Source organism: Hyperolius riggenbachi, chromosome 8 (assembly GCF_040937935.1).
Source record: "Hyperolius riggenbachi isolate aHypRig1 chromosome 8, aHypRig1.pri, whole genome shotgun sequence".
NCBI classification, from domain to species: Eukaryota; Metazoa; Chordata; class Amphibia; order Anura; family Hyperoliidae; genus Hyperolius; species Hyperolius riggenbachi.
In genome coordinates, this window is record NC_090653.1 from 149,522,404 (window position 1) to 149,543,146 (window position 20,743).

A 20,743-nucleotide genomic window follows, 5' to 3' on the forward strand; every position below is an offset into this window, starting at 1 on the left:
ATAGGACTTGTGTTGCTCAGCCACTGTTATGGTCAGCATTGGTGTGCAATATTATATACACCTTATTTACAGTGAACAACTCGATGTATTGTAATACAAGATCTTTCTGTGCATTTCAGTAGGTGACAGTGTTGCATATGATGTAACTCTGGCCACTGAAGTGTGCTGGATTTACAGGCATCTGCTAGAATATACATACATACATACATACATACATACATACATACATACATACATACATACATACATACATACATACATACATACAGTCAAGCAGTAGAGAGAAGCTTTATCCACTCCACGTCTTCATAAAACATGAAATTTAGTGTTTTATAAATACTTGGTGTGGTTCAAGCTTTTTATTGGTTGTCAATCTCATTGGTACAAGAGGAAGGTCACCGCACATGCTGTCCACAGCCTACATGAGTGCTGCTCCTACCCCCAGTGCATGCATATCGTCAAGAGCAGTAATTGCTTAGGAATGTGTTTGATTATGATTTTATTTTCTCAAGTGAGGTGGGTGAATTACATTTCTAAGAACATATTACAATCTAGCTTATGCAGAAATTGTATAGATCCATTTTTAACAAAAAGGAAGGTTTGGTTTTCAGTTCATAGTTCATCTTTTGATTTCCTATTTCTCTTTTGTGGCTTAGATTTTGAAGCGTGTTCCAAACAGTGTCTTGTGGCTTTTGCGATTCCCTGCAGTCGGGGAGCCAAATATACAGCAGTATGCTCAGAATATGGGGCTGCCACAATCCAGGATTATTTTCTCTCCAGTTGCTCCTAAAGAGGAACATGTTCGAAGAGGACAGTTGGCTGACGTCTGCTTGGATACACCTCTGTGCAATGGACACACTACTGGGATGGATGTCCTGTGGGCAGGCACACCGATGGTTACTATGCCAGGTGTGAAATATGCTGAAAGATCAAACAAAGCTGGTGCTTTTACTTTTTTATACTTTTTATTAGAAACGTTAAGGTTTTATTTAAACATGTTAAGCAGTTAATGTATAAATTGTTTTTAGCTATAGACTGTAAGTTTTTTTTCCTGCACACACAGATTTGATTTCTGCCTGTCTCTCTCCTCATCAACACTGACAACAATTTTTTGTCAGTGCTTGAGATAGCATAATGTAACTCATCATATGAGGGGAAATAGGTGGGCGTTTTAGTATTTCTGCCCCTCCCTTCTGTATTTACACAAAATGTTGTAGTGGATAGGGTTGTGCCTGGTATGCAGTCACATGGAGGGCAAAATGAGTGCCACATTTGTAGCTGCCAATAGATGAAAAAGTAGAATGTAGCGGTTTATATATGATGTAAACTAGGGGTGCCCATTGGGTAGATCCCGACCCCACTACATTTTCCATTCTGTATATAAAAGTGTGATCTTAAAAATTGTACATAGGTAGATCATTTTGACTTGCTAATTTTTTTAAAGTAGCTCACAAGCCGAAAGTGTGGGCACCCCTGATGTAAACATTCCTCCCTGGTTTAGTAATATAGCAGGCCTATGATTATTCATTATGCTGCTTAAAGGAAATCTGTAATGTAAAAAACACCCCCTGGGGGATACTTGATCCCTAATGAGGCTTACCCGTCCTCTTCAGCCTCCTGGAACCATCGCTGACTGCCCCGAACTCCATCCGCGGCAATATTTACTTTTTAGGCTCCAGCGCAGGCACGGGCTTTCCAATCTGGCTCTGGAGAAAATAGCTGACCCTCATCGGGTCAGTTATACAGCACAGGTGCAGGTAACCTGCCTGCGCAGTGGAGCAGACCCAATCGGGCTTGGCTATTTCTTCCGGAGCCTGATCGTAAAAAGCTTCTACTGCGCTGGAGCAGTAAAGCTAAATATTGCCCCTGCACAGTGCTTCTCTGCTCTTGTCAGGGAATTTTCGGGGGAGCCAGCACTAGATCCCCGAGACTAAGGACAGGGGGAAGCCTCATTAAGGTTTTGAGGCTTCCCCCTCCCGAGGTAAGTATCCCTTAGGGGCTGTGTTGTGTTTTTTTAGGTTTTTTGTTACATTTTTGTTGAGGAAAACACAATCCATATATTGCAAGGATTAAAGGGAGACCTTATTCATTCTTAAGGTGCGTACACACATGCGACTATAGTCGTTTGAAACGATCGTTCCCCGATCCTTTCAAACGTCGATCGTTTGAAAAAAAAGCAGCCAACGACCATGAAGTCTAACGACGGACGAGCTAGATCGTTCAAAACGAATGATCTAGCTTGGCGGATTTTTCCCAACGACGATCGTTTGCAAAAGTAGTACATCGTTGGAAACGATCGTTCGTACTAGGCTTGACATGCGCATTTCACTATTTCTCCATGGAACTTATAATTTTTATGCGCAGGCGCAATAGTTAATTTTACGTGATGCAACATTCGTTCTAACGATCTGATCTTTTCACACCTTTTAAAACTAACTTTACTTAGGTCGTTCTTTCATCAATTAAGTTTGTTCGTCGTTGACAACGCGATCGTTGTCGCATGTGTGTACATAGCTTAAGAGTACACCTGAAGTGAGACGGATAGGGAGGCTGCCATATTTATTTTGTTTTAAACAGTACTAAGCCTCGTACACACGCTGTACTACAGGGAACAAAGGGTCCGTCAGACCCTCCCGCCGGGCGGGCGTTCCAGCGACAGTACAGGGTGTACAGTCTGTCTGCAGCTGAGCTGAGCGGATCGTTCAGAAACAGCCTTATCAGTCTGCCTGACAGACTGCATCAGTAGTGTTTGAATCACAAACGTGAATAAGCATGCAGCTACTCCAGTCAGACTTCGATCAGACGTGATCTGCAAACCTGTTCAGGGTCTATTGCTAATACAGGATCTTTTCAAAAAATTAGCATATTGTGATAAAGTTCATTATTTTCGGTAATGTACTGATAAACATTAGACTTTCATATATTTTAGATTCAAATACACACAACTGAAGTAGTTCAAGCCTTTTATTGTTTTAATATTGATGATTTTGGCATACAGCTCATGAAAACCCAAATTTCCTATCTCAAAAAAATAGCACATTTCATCTGACCAATGAACGAAGTGTTTTTAAAACAAAAAAAGTCAACCTTCAAATAATTATACAATAAGGGTATAAGAGGCGCCCTGGTGTAATAATAAAAGCATCTAAAAGCAGTATAAAAACGGGAAATAAATTTGAGGTAGCTTACCTCAGTGACGAAAAAATCTTTGTATTTTACAAAGGTTTTTATTAGTAAAATATAAAGATTTTTTCATCACTGAGGTAAGCTACCTCAAATTTTATTTCCCGTTTTTATACTGCTTTTAGATGCTTTTATTACACCAGGGCGCCTCTTATACCCTTATTGTGCAATCATACCCCCTTACTTCACCCGTCTGAGGGGTGGGTACAGACCACATGTGGCTTCGACCACGGCGGATATCTGTCCCCTTTCTTTTACCAAGAAGAGCGACCGCATCCAGGTCCCTAGGGACCACCCCGAGTGGAGTCGGGTTTGTTGTCTCCACCTGCTTCCTGTGGTCGGTTGCCCCTCTGCAACCCACCTTTGTGAGTAGTGTCTTACTTTTTATTACGTTCCATTGTTTCTGACATACTACACCATTGGGCTCCCACTTTTGTCTCCTGTATCTTTTCACTAGAGGGTGTTTTTGACACCCACATCCCACTACGTTCAAATAATTATGTTCAGTTGTGCACTCAATACTTGGTCGGGAATCCTTGTGCAGAAATGACTGCTTCAATGCGGCATAGCATGGAGGCAATCAGCGTGTGGCACTGCTCAGGTGTTATGGAGGCCCAGGATGCTTCGATAGCGGCCTTTAACTCATCCAGAGTGTTGGGTCTTGCGTCTCAACTTTCTCTTCACTATATCCCACAGATTTTCTATGGGGTTCAGGTCAGGAGAGTTGGCAGGCCAATTGAGCACAGTAATACCATGGTCAGTAAACCATTTACCAGTGGTTTTGGCACTGTGAGCAGGTGCCAGGTCGTGCTGAAAAATGAAATCTTCATCTCCATAAAGCTTTTCAGCAGATGGAAGCATGAACCCACTTTTGAACCAGAAACAGCTGCAGAAGCGCCTGACCTGGGCTACAGAGAAGCAGCACTGGACTGTTGCTCAGTGGTCCAAGTACTTTTTTCGGATTAAAGGGAAGGTTCAGGGAGGGGATTAAAAAAATAAAAATAAATTTCCACTTACCTGGGGCTTCCTCCAGCCCGTGGCAGGCAGGAGGTGCCCTCGCCGCCGCTCCGCAGGCTCCCGGTGGTCTCTGGTGCCCGACCTGGCCAGGCCGGCTGCCAGGTCGGGCTCTTCTGCGCTCTATTTCCTGGCACTTCTGCGTCCCACGCCGGCGCGCTGACGTCATTAGACGTCCGCCGGGCTGTACTGCGCAGGAGCAGTAGTTCTGCGCATGCGCAGTACAGCCCGGCGGACGTCCGATGACGACAGCGCGCCGGCGTGGGACGCAGAAGTGCCAGGAAATGGAGCGCAGAAGAGCCCGACCTGGCAGCCGGCCTGGCCAGGTCGGGCACCAGAGACCACCGGGAGCCTGCGGAGCGGCGGCGAGGGCACCTCCTGCCTGCCACGGGCTGGAGGAAGCCCCAGGTAAGTGGAAATTTATTTTTATTTTTTTAATCCTCTCCCTGAACCTTCCCTTTAAAGCAACTTTTGCATGTCATTCGGAAATCAAGGTGCTGGAGGAAGAGTGGGGAGAGGGAAATGCCAAAATGCCTGAAGTCCCGTGTCAAGTACCCACAGTCAGAGATGGTCTGGGGTGCCATGTCAGCTGCTGGTGTTGGTCCACTGTGTTTTATCAAGGGCAGGGTCAATGCAGCTAGCTATCAGGAGATTTTGGAGCACTTAATGCTTCCATCTGCTGAAAAGCTTTCTGGAGATGATTTCATTTTTCAGCACGACCTGACACCTGCTCACAGTGCCAAAACCACTGGTAAATGGTTTACTGACCATGGTATTACTGTGCTCAATTGGCCTGGCTACTCTCCTGACCTGAACCCCATAGAGAATCTGTGGGATATTGTGAAGAGAAAGTTGAGACGCAAGACCCAACACTCTGGATGAGCTTAAAGTGAACCTCCGGACTAAAAATCGACTCAGCAGCACTGAAAAGGCTTTGTGTTTCTTTAACAGTTTCACAGCGTCAGAACTTTGTTTCTCTTATACAAGCCTCATTTTTAGCTGCACATAAAAAAACTGCCCGGGCTTTTTTTCCCTGATGCTGTGCAAGGCATGATGGGATTTCTGATTTTGTTGTTCTCGTTCTGCTGTTTTGGTGCAATTTTTTTTTTTTTTTTACATTTTGAATTTGATATTTGAAGCCTAGCGTGTGCAGCTGGGAGGGGTAATCAGGACACAGGACAGTTAGAACTGTGTCTCCTGCTCCTTGTCACCTCCTTTCAACCAAAAAGATGGCTGCCCCCATGACAAAGATGGCAGCACCCATGAAGCACAAACATTTGCCTGTTCTTTTAAAACAGGGTGCATAAGAGATTATATTACCTATCTATTCTAATTAACATAACTAATGTAACTTAAAAACAGTATGTTTGTTTAGGCTGAAGTTCCCCTTTAAGGCCGCTATCGAAGCATCCTGGGCCTCCATAACACCTGAGCAGTGCCACAGGCTGATTGCCTCCATGCCACGCCGCATTGAAGCAGTCATTTCTGCAAAAGGATTCCCAACCAAGTATTGAGTGCATAACTGAACATAATTATTTGAACGTTGACTTTTTTTTGTTTTAAAAACACTTTATTTTATTGGTTGGATGAAATATGCTAATTTTTTGAGATAGGAATTTTGGGTTTTCATGAGCTGTATGCCAAAATCCTCAATATTAAAACAATAAAAGGCTTGAACTACTTCAGTTGTGTGTATTTGAATCTAAAATATATGAAAGTCTAATGTTTATCAGTACATTACCGAAAATAATGAACTTTATCACAATATGCAAATTTTTTGAGAAGAGCCTGTAGTATTACAAGCAGAGAATCAGCAGGACAACCAGGCAACCTGCATTGTTTAAAAGTAAATAAATATGGCAGCCTCCATATCCGCCTCACTTCAGGTGTCCTTTGAAGTGGTAGGCAGTATGTTGCTGCCTTTGCATCTGAAGTAAAGTGTCTCTCAACATTTTAGATACTATGCTCCTTTGGGAAAGATGGGTTTTGCAGAGTACCCCCTACTGTCTGTAACACAATTTCAAGGACCCCTTAGTACTTCTAACAAATGCGTATGAACTATATGTGAATAATTTATTTCCAAACTCCTATGCTGTAAATGAAAAATACTTATTTGGGTTGCATTATGAGTTATTAGTTTAGTGCTCAACGAAATGAAACACTCATTGTTATGGCGAGTTCAGGTACCTCCTTGATCCAGTTCAAGTACCCCCCGCACCATGTGTTGAGAACCTATTCTGTAAGGACAGTTGTCTGGAAATTGGAATTGATGATCATTTTTAATGACCTTAACCACTTTCGTACCACGAATCTCTGGTTCCTTAAAGGACTTACGAGGCGAATATTAAAAAAAAGTTAGTTACCTTATTGCAATATCAGACCTCAGTGCAGACGATCAGTGCTTTCCCTGCCAGTTTCAGGCGCTCTGTTATCTAAATCCAGGATTCATTACAGGCCACGACCCTCCACAGGGTCGCCTGAACTGATCGGATAAGAATTGCCGCTTTAGTTTCAAAAGGTTTTATTGAAGATTACAGTGAAAATTGACAGCATTTAAATAGACCCTTACCCAGGGCCAATATTATGTTAAAAGCAAAAGTCAATTATTGGCTAACAGGTAGAACAAAATATTAACAAGCAAAGAAACAGACAGGTCAGATGATTTTTATAGCAATGTGTCTACAAAGTTCTTCTATAGTTACGGATAGCATGTGATGGTGCTCCTAGAAGGAGAGGGCACTGGCTCGAAGACCTAGGGTTGGTGAGGCCGAAAGCCAAGGTTGCCAAGTACGTGTGAAGGATAAGGTAGTATCATTAATTATGGCTAACAGCCTTTCGGCTATTAGGATCTCTGTGATTATGGAATCTGTCATTTCAAATGAGGGTCGGCTTCAGCCATTGGCGAGCAATGTGGAGTCTAGCCGCTTTGGCTATATGTTGCGCAAGTCTATGTTGTGGGTATTTCCACTTTAGCGGTTTATGCCCCAGGAGTAGTTGAAGTGGATCCGGTGCGAGAGATGTTTCAATAGCCGTGCCTATAGTAGAGGCCACTTGAGCCCAGTATTTTTGAACTATAGGACAAAACCACCAAATATGGGCCATATCACCCAGTTGACCGCATTGCCTAAAGCAGCGGGGAGATTTGTCTCTAGACATGGCATGCAGTTTCTGAGGGGTGAGGTATGCGCGATGGAGAATTTTAAAATTTGTTTCGATATGCGAGAAGTAGCTACTCCCTTTAGCCAAAGTGAGGCAACATTTAGACCATTGTTTAAGTGTAAGGGTCATGCCTAGATCAGTTTCCCAAGCTGTCATCGCTGGGATTTTTACTGTGTCCAGGGGTTGAGATAGGACTGAGTAGAGGTAGGAGATGAGACCGCCCTCCAGAGGTCTCTGGTCACACCAGTGCTCGTAGGTGGTGCGTGGGGGGAAGGGGAGCGTAGATTGGGTTAGTGTGCATAAGTAATGGAAGATTTGTAGGGCCCTAAAGTGCTCCTTAGGTGGGAATGACGTATGGGAACAAAAATTTGCCCAGTTTGGAAGGCGATTGTTTACTAGGAAGTTGGAGATAGTTATAAAGTTATGAGCCGTCCACCATTGGAAGGGTCGCAATTCCCAGCCAGGGGGAAAGCTAGGGTTTCCAAAAATTGACATTTGTAGAGGGACAGGAGATTGAAGTTTTTTGGCTAATCTGAGTTTGTTCCAAATAGTAAGGGAATGGGCCGACAGAGGTGACTGTGTTTTGTATTTGTTTGGAGCAAGTTGGGGAGACCACTGGAGGGCCGCCAGGTTGATTGGAGCGAGAAGATCATTTTCTATGTCTGCCCAGAGAGGATGATTGTTATTAGAGTGTAGCTGTGCCAATTGGGCTATTTGGGCTGCTCTATAGTAGCTAAATAGGTCGGGGACACCTAGTCCTCCTCTATCTCGATTAAGATGCATGGTGCTCTGTCTAATCCTACTTTTCTTATTATTAGCTATAAATTTAAAAATAGAGATCTGCAGGTCTTTGAGTGAGGCTTTAGTCAGCTGGATAGGCAATGTTCTAAAGAGATAAAGGAGGCGTGGTAATAGGTTCATTCGGACAGAGTGAATGCGGCCTGACCATGAGATGGAGGGAGAATTCCATTTCACCATATCGCGTTTTAGTTCCAAGAACATTGGCTTGTAATTTAGTAAGGACAGGTCAGCAGGGTTCGTGGAGATCTTGATTCCTAGGTAAGTGATATACTTTGTCTGATAGGATAGTCCCATCTTAGTAGCTAAAGCCTCCGCATTTCGTTTAGGCATGTTTGCGAACAGTATCTCAGACTTATTAATGTTTAGGGTAAGTCCAGAAAGTTGTCCAAATTGCTTAACCAGTTGAAGCAGGTTGGGAATAGAGGTGTGGGGTGCTGAGAGCGTTAGTAGGAGATCGTCAGCGAATAGGCTGGCCTTGTATTCAGAGTTTTTGACCTTAATGCCTTGGATGTCGGACATGGCTCGTATTTTATTGGCTAAGGGCTCTATTGTAAGGGCGAAGATAGCAGGGGAAAGAGGGCAGCCCTGTCTCGTTCCTCGCTGGATGGGGATGTTTACAGGGGAGTCAGTAGGAAGTTTAAGATGGGCTGAAGGATTGGAGTAAAGACATTTGACAGCTTGGAGAAAAGGGCCACTAATTCCTGCATTAAGGAGTGTGTCAAGCATAAAGGACCAATCTATCGTGTCAAATGCTTTCTCCATGTCCAATGACAGAAGTGCAAAAGGGGTTTTGTTTGATTTTACTATGTGTAGCAAGTTAATGATTTTCCTGACGTTGTCTGGGGCTTGGCGGAGCGGAACAAAGCCTACTTGGTCTTTGTGAATGAGGGATCCTAATACTTTATTTAGCCTGGCTACTAGTATGGCTGTTAAAATTTTGTAGTCGAGGTTGAGCAGTGATATGGGCCTATAATTTTTGATATCTAGCGGGTCTCTTTTTGGTTTGGGGATAACAGCAATAATGGATTGGAGAAATTCTGGGGGTGGGGTTTTGCCGTCTAAAATGGAATTAAATAGTCTTTTGAGATAGGGTATGAGGATTTTTTTTAAATTTTTTTATAATATATGGCCGTAAAGCCATCTGGTCCAGGCGCTTTCCCGTTCTTTAGCTTTTTAATGGCTAGAAAAATTTCGAGGTCAGAGATTGGGATGTTGAGAGCGCTAGCTTTGTCTGGTAGGAGTTTTGGATGTGCCAGATTTTGGTAGAATGGATTATTAGATTGGCGGGCTGTAGGAGGTGTTTTGGTGGCATATAATGATTTATAGTAATCCGCAAATTCCGAGTGAATTTTAAGTGGATCAGATGTGATCGTTCCCACTTTTGTCTTAATTTGGAGGACTTTGTTGATGGAGTGGGTGTGTCTAAGTTTACGGGCTAGCCACGTGTTGGGCTTGTTGTATTGTACGTAGGCTTTTGACTTAGTCCATCTAATAGCCTTTTCTGTTCGCGCTGATAGGAGTATGTCTATTTGGTGTTGAGTGTCCTGAATTTGTTTGTATAGGTATCTGGAAGGGGAGGAGGCGTGGGCCGTCTGCAAATGGAATAGCTTGTGTTCTAGATTGAGTTGTTGAATAGTTTTAGCTTTTTTCTTTTGTGTAGCAATTTTTATTAAATGGCCCCGAATGGTGGGTTTGTGGGCCAGCCATAAAATGTCTGGTCTAATGTGGTCTACATCATTTAGTTGAAAATAGCTTGTTAGATGCTCTTCCATTTCAAGGACTGTCTCCCCGTCTGTTAAGAGACTCTCATTGAGCCTCCAGGGGGGTCGAGCAATAGGGGTGGTGAGGGACGTGCACGCTATCCAGACTATGTCATGGTCTGACCAAGTGCTAATCATGTGCCTAGCGAAGATCAGATTGGGTATTAGGGCAGAGGATAGGAGTATAGCATCGATTCTAGAGTAGGTGTGGTGTGCAGAGGAGAAAAAGGTGTAGCTGCGGGAAGTTGGGTTAAATTCTCTCCATGCATCTACCATATGTGTCTCAGAGAGCGTTTTGCGTAGGGATGTGGAGAGTTGGCGCTGTCTAGAGGAGGGGGGTTGTTGTGATCTATCTATGGTTGGGTTGGGAGCAATGTTGAAATCACCTGCCCATATGGTGTGATAGGACTGGTAATTTTCTAAGTGTTTTCGGATAGCGTTAATGGGGGTCAGTGGTGCTTCAGGCGGGGCGTATAGGTTGACTATGCATATTTTACGTGATTGCAATGAGCCTATCAAGATAGTGTAGCAGCCTTCATCAACATTAATGCAGTTTTCTAGGACAAATGGCAGGGAATTCCTAAGAAGGGTAAGTACACCTCTATGTTTAGAGGAAGCCGAGGAGACAAAGTGTCGCTGATATTGAGTATGGAAATATTTGGGGAATGATACTTTAGTGAAATGCGTCTCTTGAATACAAATTACGTCCGGAGAGCATTTCTGGTAGTCTATAAAAGCTTTTCTTCGTTTAAATGGTGAATTTAGGCCTTTAGCGTTGTGAGATATATTGATTTGGGCCATATTGATTAGGGTTTAGTAGGTGCTATAGTTTGTAAAAGACGAGGCAAGCGACAGTGTGTCTCCTCCATCAGCTGGAGCATCCATTTTAGAACAGTAGATTTGCATAATATCATAGACCTGTAAATAAACACAAACATACAACAATAAGGGTGGCCAACGTGGCCTAACGATAGTGGTAACGTGGTTACACAAGTAAGTAGAGGAAAAAGTCCTCATATAAATGAGGAGAGCTGAGAGCAATAATAGTACGCTTTCAGCCCTGCTCATTAGGTGGGGGACAGCATTGGTGTCCTCGGCAAGATCCCACATCAGGGTGGAAAAACATTTAAGAGTAATGCCTGAGTTATTTTTTATATGTGTCCCAACAGCACCATCTAGTGGGTGATAGTTGTAATTGAAAATGACCTTGAAAATCAGATAGGCAGTCTTACTCAAAAATGACATAGCTTGGTTTTGTGCAGAGAATGAATAGCTTTCCCTGGAAAATTGTTGCAGTTGGTCGTCTGCGGCGGGTGATCTGAGTTACTGAAACCCATGTTCAGCTCAATATGGGGCATGGAGGGGTAGTGTTGAGGCTGGGTCCATAGCTGTACAAGCTATCAATTAAACTTAGATATGGTCCCAAATGCTGTAAGTTCGGGATAGGCTCACATGTCTGGTAGAAATAGGAGGATAGCGGAGGGTTCCAGCTAGTTCAGTGACAAAAAGAGTTGTCCACAAGTGACCTTGGGGGGGTACGTGGAAAGTCCAGGGTAGGCTGGAAGTCTATGTTCCCTTATGGGACATGGGCTATATGGGTGAGATAGGGTGTAAGGTACTCACATGTCCCTGTAGAAAGAGATAGTTCAGATCACTTTGGATTGATTGTAGGTCTAGACTGTATGTAGGTAGAAGAGGCTGACCGTTATAGACATAGCCTTAGGTCGAGAAGTGTGCACCCAGAGGGAGCTCACACAGGTTGGGATGAACGCTGCCTGCTTCTTCTAGAGGACCAGGTCCTGGTCGGGCGCGAGGACCTTTGCGGCAGTGTTGTGGGAGGCATGGGTTCCATCTGTATGCCTGCTCGTTCCAGCAGTCTGCGGCCTTCCTCGAGTGTTCGGCAGGAATGAACGGTGCCGTTATGTGTAAAGGATAGAGAGAAGGGGAATCCCCATCTATATTTCACTGCAGCCTTTTGGAGCGAGGTGGTCACAGGGCGGAGGTTTCGGCGGCGCTGTATGGTTGATGGCGCCATGTCTGCGTATAATTGCACCGAGCTCGGAACGCCGGGGAGAGCGGTGAGGTTTCTGGCCGCTTCGAGTACGAGATCACGGACTTCCTCATACTGGAACTTGAGGACCACATCTCGGGGCATTTCAGGGTTGCGGGGCTTCGCCAGTGCCCGGTGGATCCTGACTATGCGAAAGGAGCCCTGGTCCACCTGGGGAAGAAGAGCAGTGAAAAGGTTGAGGGCCGTGGGCTTCAGATCCGTGATTGACTCTGGGAGGCCTCTTATGCGCACATTCGCTCTCCTGCTGCGATTTTCGGCGTCTTCCAGTCTGAGCTCCAGCATTTCAATTTTCTCAGCTTGCTGGTCTATTTGGGATTTGTCATCCTCCTGTGCCTCAGCGATGTCGTCGACCTGTTTTTCTATTGCGTCTACTCGATAGCCCAGATCTTTAATTTGATCTGTAATGTTCTTGACTGCCTCTTTCAATTCAAGTCTGAATACTCGCTGGATGTGTGTGAGGAGATCCTCCTGGATTGGAGGTAATTGTGGTGTCAGGTCTAGGTCCGGGTCGAAAGCGGGGAGCACTTCGTGTTTGTCTGGAGTGGAAGGGCCGCTCCTAGATGTCTGGCTCGTCCCGTCGGCCATCTTGGCTTGGGCGGGGCGGGAGGCGGCCTGGGGAGAATGTCTTGTAGCGGGCGTGGAGGTGGGATTTTTCTGCCCGTTTTTCTCCCGTCCTTTTCCCGACATGTTCGGAAGGGATGTCTCCAAAGTTGAGGGCTGTGGTAGTGCTGGATGTTGCTGCTATTGCGGGTGGTAGATTGCCAAGGAGCGGAGCGGCGAGATTTCACATGTGGTCTCGTCGGCGCCGCGCATGCGCCCCCAAGAATTGCCGCTTTAAACATATGCCTGCGCAGTTCGCATGTGCAGCTGCGCAGGTTTCCAGACGGTGCCGGGGGAGGGAGGGAAGTGACGTGGTGTGAGGTCCATTCCTGGCTGATCAGAGCCAACTTAGTCATATGGACGGTCGCTGAAGAGCCGCTTGCTCATATTGAGCAGAGAGTCACTGAGGAGCCGCTGGTGAGCCGGCTCACGTACGAGCGGAGAGCGGATAACAAAGAACCGCTGGTGAATAAGAATAAAAATTCTGATTCACCAGCGGTTTTTTGTTATGCGCTCGTACGTGAGCCAGCTCACCAGCGGCTCCTCAGTGACCCTCTGCTCAATATGAGCAAGCGGCTCTTCAGCGACGTCCATTTGACTAAGTTGAGTTCTAGTTAGCCGGCTCAGCGTTGCTAGTGTGTGCTGAGGGGGCGTTGCCCATCATGTGGATGGTCACGTGGGGAAGCCCATGACATAATCACACCAACGCGCACGGAGCGAGGACGGCCCGCAGACAGGGCTGGAAACCTGCGCAGCTGCACCAGCGGCATGCAAACTGCGCAGGCGTTTGCTGTTTAAAGCGGCAATTCTTATCCCATCCGTTCAGGCGACCCTGCAGAGGGCCGGGGCCTATAATGAATCCTGGATTTAGATAACAGAGCGCCTGACACTGACAGGGAAAGCACTGATCGTCTGCCCTGAGGTCTGATATTGCAATAAGGTAACTAACTTTTTTTTATAACATTCGCCTCGTAAGTCCTTTAAAGACCAGAGACTTGTACATCACCAATCTGTTTATTTATACAGAAAAAGGAATTCCCCTTAAATTAGATTAGTCCTGCGTATGTATACACTTAACGTATTTTCTGCCGTATAAGACGCTCCGGAATATAGGTTTCGAGGGCCAAAACCGGGGGGGGGGGGGGGGGTATTAATATAAACTAAACCTGATGCGTCCATATTTCAGAAGCGTCTTGTACATGTCCTCCATGTCTCCCCCACGTGTCGTCCTGTATCCCCCATGCCCCCCCCCACTGCTCGCAGAGACACAAGAGGGAGGGGGAGGAGATGCACGCAGGGGAGAGCCAGGCACTGCAGGGAAACGGGCAGGGAACCACTGGCGGTTCGTATCGGTGGGCGTTCATAAATCTGGGATTCCCTTCCTTTGGCGTATAAGACGCAGGGTCTATTCTCCCCATTTTGTGTCTTATACAGCGGAAAATACAGTAAGTAGAAAAACAGCATAGGCATAATTATGTATGAAAATGTTAGACGAGGATGTATAATTTGTATGGTTTTACTTAAAGCACACTTGAACTGGGAGAAGCAAGAAGTCGTTTACTTACTTGGGGCTTCTTCCGGCCCCTTGTAGCCTTTCTGGCACCTCAGTTTCTTCATTGTCCCCTCAGTTGAGCCGCTGCCCCCTCTCAGAAAAATCTCCAACCTGGCTTGTTCGTCTGCAATTCTTTGGTGAACCTTGCACGCACAAATTGCTTCCGGGGACAGGAACATAGGCCTCAATTCACTAAGATCATGCTGGAGATAAGGCAAGAGAAAACTTACGTCCACACAGTGAGAGAATAATCCTATCTCTTCATTCCTTAAGTTACCTCCTCTGTAGTGAAGTTACCTCCTCTGTAGTGAAGTTACCTCCTCTGTAGTGAAGTTACCTCCTCTGTAGTGAAGTTACCTCCTCTGTAGTGAAGTTACCTCCTCTGTAGTGTAGTTACCTCCTCTGTAGTGTAGTTACCTCCTCTGTAGTGTGGTTACCTCCTCTGTAGTGTGGTTACCTCCTCTGTAGTGTGGCTAACTCCTCTGTAGTGTGGCTAACTCCTCTGTAGTGTGGCTAACTCCTCTGTAGTGTGGCTAACTCCTCTGTAGTGTGGCTAACTCCTCTGTAGTGTGGCTAACTCCTCTGTAGTTATTTTCACAGGCAGTTAATTAACAGTCAGTCTTTAACTCTGGAGTTATTTTAAGGATTGGAGAGTTAACTTAAAGACAGAAGAATTAACTTTAGGCTTGCCTGAGGTAAAATGTTTCCTGAATACTACATGCCTTATCACCATGGTAACAACTCTAGAAGAGTTATTAAAGACAGGAGATGAGCTTAGTGAATTGAGGCCATATTCAAGAAGGTGCGTAGATGAGAACACACATGCGCATTAGCCTGGGACTGAGCTGGGTTGGATATTTTTCTGAGGGTGACAGCAGCACACTTAAGGGGGCGACAAAGGAGGCCCAGGTGAGTAAGCCATATGTTTTTGTTTTATTGGGGGGGGGGATCCCAGTGCAGGTGTGCTTTAATCGCTCTAATGCTGCCAAGTGAAATTTATACTTGTGTCATATATTTCCTGTAGGTGATACTCTTGCATCTCGAGTTGCTGCCTCCCAGCTCACCTGTCTTGGCTGTCCAGAATTAATTGCTAAAAGCAGACAAGAGTATGAAGATATTGCTGTAAAATTGGGCACAGATCTAGAATAGTAAGTAATTTGGTATACAATATAAATGCTTGTTAAAGAGAACCCGAGGTGTGTTTAAAGAATGTTATCTGCATACAGAGGCTGGATCTGCCTATACAGCCCAGCCTCTGTTGCTATCCCAAACCCCCCTAAGGTCCCCCTGCACTCTGCAATCCCTCATAAATCACAGCTGTGCTGTGAGGCGGTGTTTACATCTGTAGTGTCAGTCTCAGCTGCTCCCCCGCCTCCTGCATAGCTCCGGTCCCTGCCCCCGTCCCTTCCCTCCAATCAGCAGGGAGGGAAGGGATGCAGGTGGGGACTGGAGTTCTGCAGGAGGCGGGGAGAGCAGCAGACTGACACTATAGAGATAAACAGCCAGCTCTGACAAGCTGTTTGTCAGCAGCGTGGCTGTGATTTGAGGGATTGCAGAGTGCAGGGGGACTTTAGGGGGGTTTGGGATAGCAACAGAGGCTGGGCTGTATAGGGAGATCCAGCCTCTGTATGCAGATAATATTCTTCAAACCCACCTCGGGTTCTCTTTAAAGGGTTGTTGTTTTTTTTTTTTCTTCAGTTTGCAAAATGGAATTAAAGCACTCACTGCATAAGGCTTCGTTCGGATGGACAGTTGCGGGTGTTAAAGACAATGTTTTTGTCAAACGTTGAAAGTGTGTGTGTGTGTGTGTGTGTGTGTGTGTGTGTGTGTGTGTGTGTATTATAAAAGGTTTTGTTTTTTTTTGTATATGACTCTGCCAGAAGTTGGCGGCATTCGTGTAAACACTGCAGTAGATCCTGTTGTTTCATCTCCTCTTGGACGCTACATGTCAGTTTGTGTCTACACTATAGCTGTCATGCGAATGACGACATGTCTTCAAATAACTTTAACCACTTAACGACCAGCTAACGCCCATGGGCGGCGCCTGGTCGTTAGTGGTATAGCATGGAAACGGCCTTTCCATGCCAGTTGACGGAGGGTGTTTCCGTAAACCGTGTGCGAGCCGCCGATCGCGGCTCGTACACGTAATGTAAACACGCGGGGAAGAAATCCCCACTGTTTACATCATACGGCGCTGCTGCGGCGATCCCTGGCCTCTGATTGGCCGGGGATCGCCAGCATATGATAGGCTGATGCCTATCCCACAAGCAGCCTAAGGAAATGAGGGGAGGGAGGTAAGCCGGGAGAGGGCGGAGAACGCTGCGGAGGGGGGCTTTGAGGAGCACCAATGGCCGGCGGCGATCAGACACCCCCCCCCCACCAGCAGGACATCCCCCTAGGGGGGGGAAGTCTGATCGCCCTGGTGTAATCCTGATCGGTGCTGCGGGCTGTAGAGCCCCACGCAGCACCGATCATTAGAAATGTGCCTGGTCCTTAAGTGGTTAAAAGCTTCAGCTGTTAATTTCAAACGAGCCGCCCGGCAGAAGCCCCGCCAGCGTCCATCTCAACCAAGCCTAAGGCCACATACAGACATCAGACCATAGTCTTTGGAAAATGAAAGATCACAGACCAATCTTACCACCCTTCCTGTAGTATAAGAGCCATACTCTACACAGTCTTTTCTATGGAGCTGAACTCCACATCAGGAAAAAATCTTTGCAAGATGCTGCACACACAGATTCTGTACAGACACAAAAGATCAGTATCTGCAAAAGATCTGTTCCTGCCAAAAATCCATTCCTGCAAATTGCAATGATAGTCTATGAGATCTGCAGATCATCATACACACATGATTTAACTGACATTCATCTGCAGATCAGATCCACCAGGATGGATTTTCAGATCTGCAGATGAATGTCAGTTAAATCATGTGTGTATGATGATCTGCAGATCTCATAGACTATCACTGCAATTTGCAGGAATGGATTTTTGGCAGGGACAGATCTTTTACAGATACTGATCTTTTGTGTCTGTACAGAATCTGTGTGTGCAGCATCTTGCCAAGATTTTTTCCGGATGTGGAGTTCAGCTCCATAGAAAAGACTGTGTAGAGTATGGCTCTTATACTACATGAAGGGTGGTAAGATTGGTCTGTGATCTTTCATTTTCCAAAGACTATGGTCTGATGTCTGTATGTGGCCTAAGGCTGTGATACACTGATTGATGTGGCAAAAACATAGGTCTCATAGCTCAAATCATAATTTGATTAGAGAGTGATATATCTGATCAAATCCCTCCACACACTGCACACATGTAGATTTCATGCTGAAATCTATGGGGGAAAAAAAATTCTAACCGCAGCATTGCACTGCACTGTTTGATGCAGTGCAACAATATGGGCCATCAGTGTACCACTACTCTCAACCAGTTTTTGATCGATATCTTTTGATCAGGTGTTTTGGTACAATTAAGCGATATGATCAGTTTCGGCCCAGCATGTTTGGGCTTCGATTTCTAGCAGATTCTGTCAAATGATCAAATCTGCTGGATATTGTTGGTAAAAATGTATGACCAACTTAAATTATTCATCAGGGATACCCATTTGTATTTTAAAATCTGCATTTCCTGTGTGCAGATGATGGGTGTTTTAAAAGTGGAACTAGTCGCTGTTCGCAATGAAGGACTGGCCTGAATAGTATTATCTTGCGCAGTATAAATCTGTTAGACTCGGTTCCCACTTGTGACAGGTCTGTTTGGCATGAACAGTTCAGTGTCCGCTTCACTTTCTTTTCTCGTCATGTTTGCATTAGAGGCGAATGCGTTGGCATCATAGGTGGCTATCGGCAACACATCTGCTTTTCCAGAAAACATGGAGCAGTTCAGGACTCTGCGTCCTGTTTGCCTCAACGCTATTTTTAACAATAGGATCCGCTTCAAATGTTTCTCAGAGGTGTTGAAAATGTACTGAAGGGGTATGTTTACTACACAAGTGGGAACTGAGCCTTACACAACATGAATTTGCTTTTGATAAATGTAGTTTGATCATTTGTAATCACTACAGTGTGATAATTGCTTGTAGCAACTTTTAATTTATTTACTTTTTCTGTATTGCAGTCTGAAAAAGATTCGTGCTAAAGTTTGGAAGCAAAGAATATCAAGCCCCCTCTTCAATACGAAACAATACACAATGGATTTGGAGAGATTGTACTTAGAAATGTGGGAGCATTATGCAGCTGGAAACAAGCCGGATCATCTCATAAAGCCTGTGGAAAATACAGAATCTGCCTAAATGTCCTAACCATTTAAGCCTGCAGCTCACATTAACAGGATGGTCAATGATATGCAAATTATTTTGAGTTGATGCAAATTTGTATGCAAATATATGCCGTAAACGTACCAGACAGATGCAGCCGTGGTTGCAGTAGATATGTCCAGTTTCAAACTGCATAAAAATTTGCATCTTATTGACCATCCCTAATTATCATGTTGTCACAGTGCGGTCTGCTTACTGTGGCTACTCATCAAATTATTTAATATCTGTTAACATTCAGTCATGTTTGCTTGACTTTTGTTGTTCTTGCTAAAATTACAGGGATTTACAACTTTCCATCCAGTAATGACACAACGAATTTCTATTTTTGTCCATGGGAAGATTTTAGTTTTCACTCGTTGTATGAATATTTGAAGTTTGGGCTTTTTAAACTTTAGTTCCCCTGTGTGTCTGTTGGTTCAGAACAATCTCTGCTTCAGTTTCTTAGCTAACCGTGCAGGTCGAAAGATTAAAAGAGAAAAAAAATTCATGAAGCATCATTAATGGTGTTCTAGTCCTTTATAGGTTTTATAAACCACTTGTAGCCTTTTAATGTCCGGCATCTGTTTACAAGTAAGCTTGTTTGTGTGTGCTTTGGTATAAATGAAATGTCTTTGACAAGTCCTCCCTCTTCAGATACCTACTTTGTTTGAACTTCGCATCTCTAATATATCAGACCTATATTCATGGCATTGTACAGATCTGAACTGAATGGAGGAATGACTGTTCTGCCACACGGTGGAGCTGTGTAGGATACAGATGATGGAAAATTAATTTAATGGACTAAATTGGATCTCTATATTGTATGTATTTGTCCTTTGCATGCCGTGGATTCCTGTCATATGCAGAACGCTGGTGGATGCCAGTTTCATAATTTTTCTTTTGTTAACATGGTATGGATGTTACGCGCATTGTTTGTGTGGAAAAGAAGCATGTGCTATAAGATTAGAGAGCTCCTCTGCACATTGCCTGTTTGATTTAATAAACTTGTTTCTTTTCCCCTAAATTGTTCAAAATGATCGCCTTTTTAATGTCTGTGTGAATTCAAGGTGTTCTTTAGTAAACTTTAAGCAAAAGGCAAACGTTCTGATTATTTTTTTTATTACAGTATATGATTCTGTGGTAAGATATATGCTGGTTGTCTCATGAAAACTGCTTTTGGAAATGTGTGCTCAGGGATGAAGCCTCTGGATTTTATCATATGATGCAGTGTTCTCCCTAGGATCTTTTAGTCGGGTGCTCCACCCGGCTAATTTCGATGAGCACCCAGCTGTCATCGGCTCACCTTCTCATCCTCTTCCTTCTATGATGTAAGCAGAGTTGCACCAGTCCTGCATTCCCCCATCGTGCCCCACCTGGCTACTTTTTCATGCCACCCGGCTGGAAAAAAATTCTGGGGAGAACACGGTGATGTACAGTAGAATCTCTTTATATTAAACTCCAAGGGTCCGGGAAAAGTAGTTTTACCATATCAGCCATATGACCATATCAGAAATGGTCATATACAAAGTATGCTTTAGTACTTTAGCTGAATTCGGTCAATAATTTGGAGTCATTTTTTCTTTTCTATGCTTTAGCAAGTGAGCATAGACCGTCTAAGCTAGATCAGTAGGCATAGCCTTCAATATGCAGGGACGTTGTACAGACAATAATCATGCAACGGTTTGCACAGGAAGCATAGGTCTCATCAGTTAATGCAGGTACAGTACTGATAGTGTGCTCCTCTGCCCACTTTTCTGTGCAGCCTGGATGATACTGTAGCATTACCGCCATGCACAAGCAAGTCACAGATGACAATTTCTTCAGTAATAAGGCAGGAGCTTACACGGGAGGCATAGGTCTTAACCTCTTGCCGACCGCGTCACGCCGGTAGGCGTGGCCGCGGCGGCAGCCCCAGGACCGCCTAACGCCAATTGGCGTAAAGTCCTGGGGCTCTGTTTTGCAGGAGATCGCGCGCAGGCTGTGCGCGCATCTCCTGCTTGGGGGGCGGAGCTCCACCCCGCCTTCAGTCTCCGATCGGCTATTGCCGCTCGGGAGACTGTTAGACGGCGTGATCGCCATCTACTCTGTGCAGCGCTGCGATCAGCAGCAGCGCTGCACTGGGGACAGCCGTGTGACACGGCTGTCCCCCTGGGGGACAAAAGAGCGATCGGCTCTCATAGGCAGAAGCCTATGACAGCCGATCGCCGTAATTGGCCGGCTGTGGGGAGGGAGGGAGCGAGGGAGGGGAGGGATTTAAAGGAAGAGGGGTTTTTTTTTTTTAAAGCGGCAACAAATATTTATTAAAAAAAAAA

At 45.0% G+C, this 20,743-nt stretch overlaps 1 protein-coding gene across 5 annotated transcripts in view; it reads left to right on the top strand.

Annotated features, from left to right (window-relative positions):
• OGT (O-linked N-acetylglucosamine (GlcNAc) transferase) overlaps nt 1-19,531 on the top strand; it is a 94,685-nt gene extending 75,154 nt beyond the window's left edge. For 4 of the 5 annotated variants that reach the window (XM_068247520.1, XM_068247521.1, XM_068247524.1 and 1 more), the window contains 3 exons: nt 657-942; nt 15,165-15,288; nt 18,254-19,531. In XM_068247520.1, the coding sequence (XP_068103621.1) occupies nt 657-942; nt 15,165-15,288; nt 18,254-18,428 (585 nt within the window). In that variant the 3' untranslated portion in view covers nt 18,429-19,531. The remainder of the gene's footprint in view (nt 1-656; nt 943-15,164; nt 15,289-18,253) is intronic. The other variant, XM_068247523.1, reaches the window with a different exon arrangement.
• Nucleotides 19,532-20,743: the final 1,212 nt, after the last annotated feature.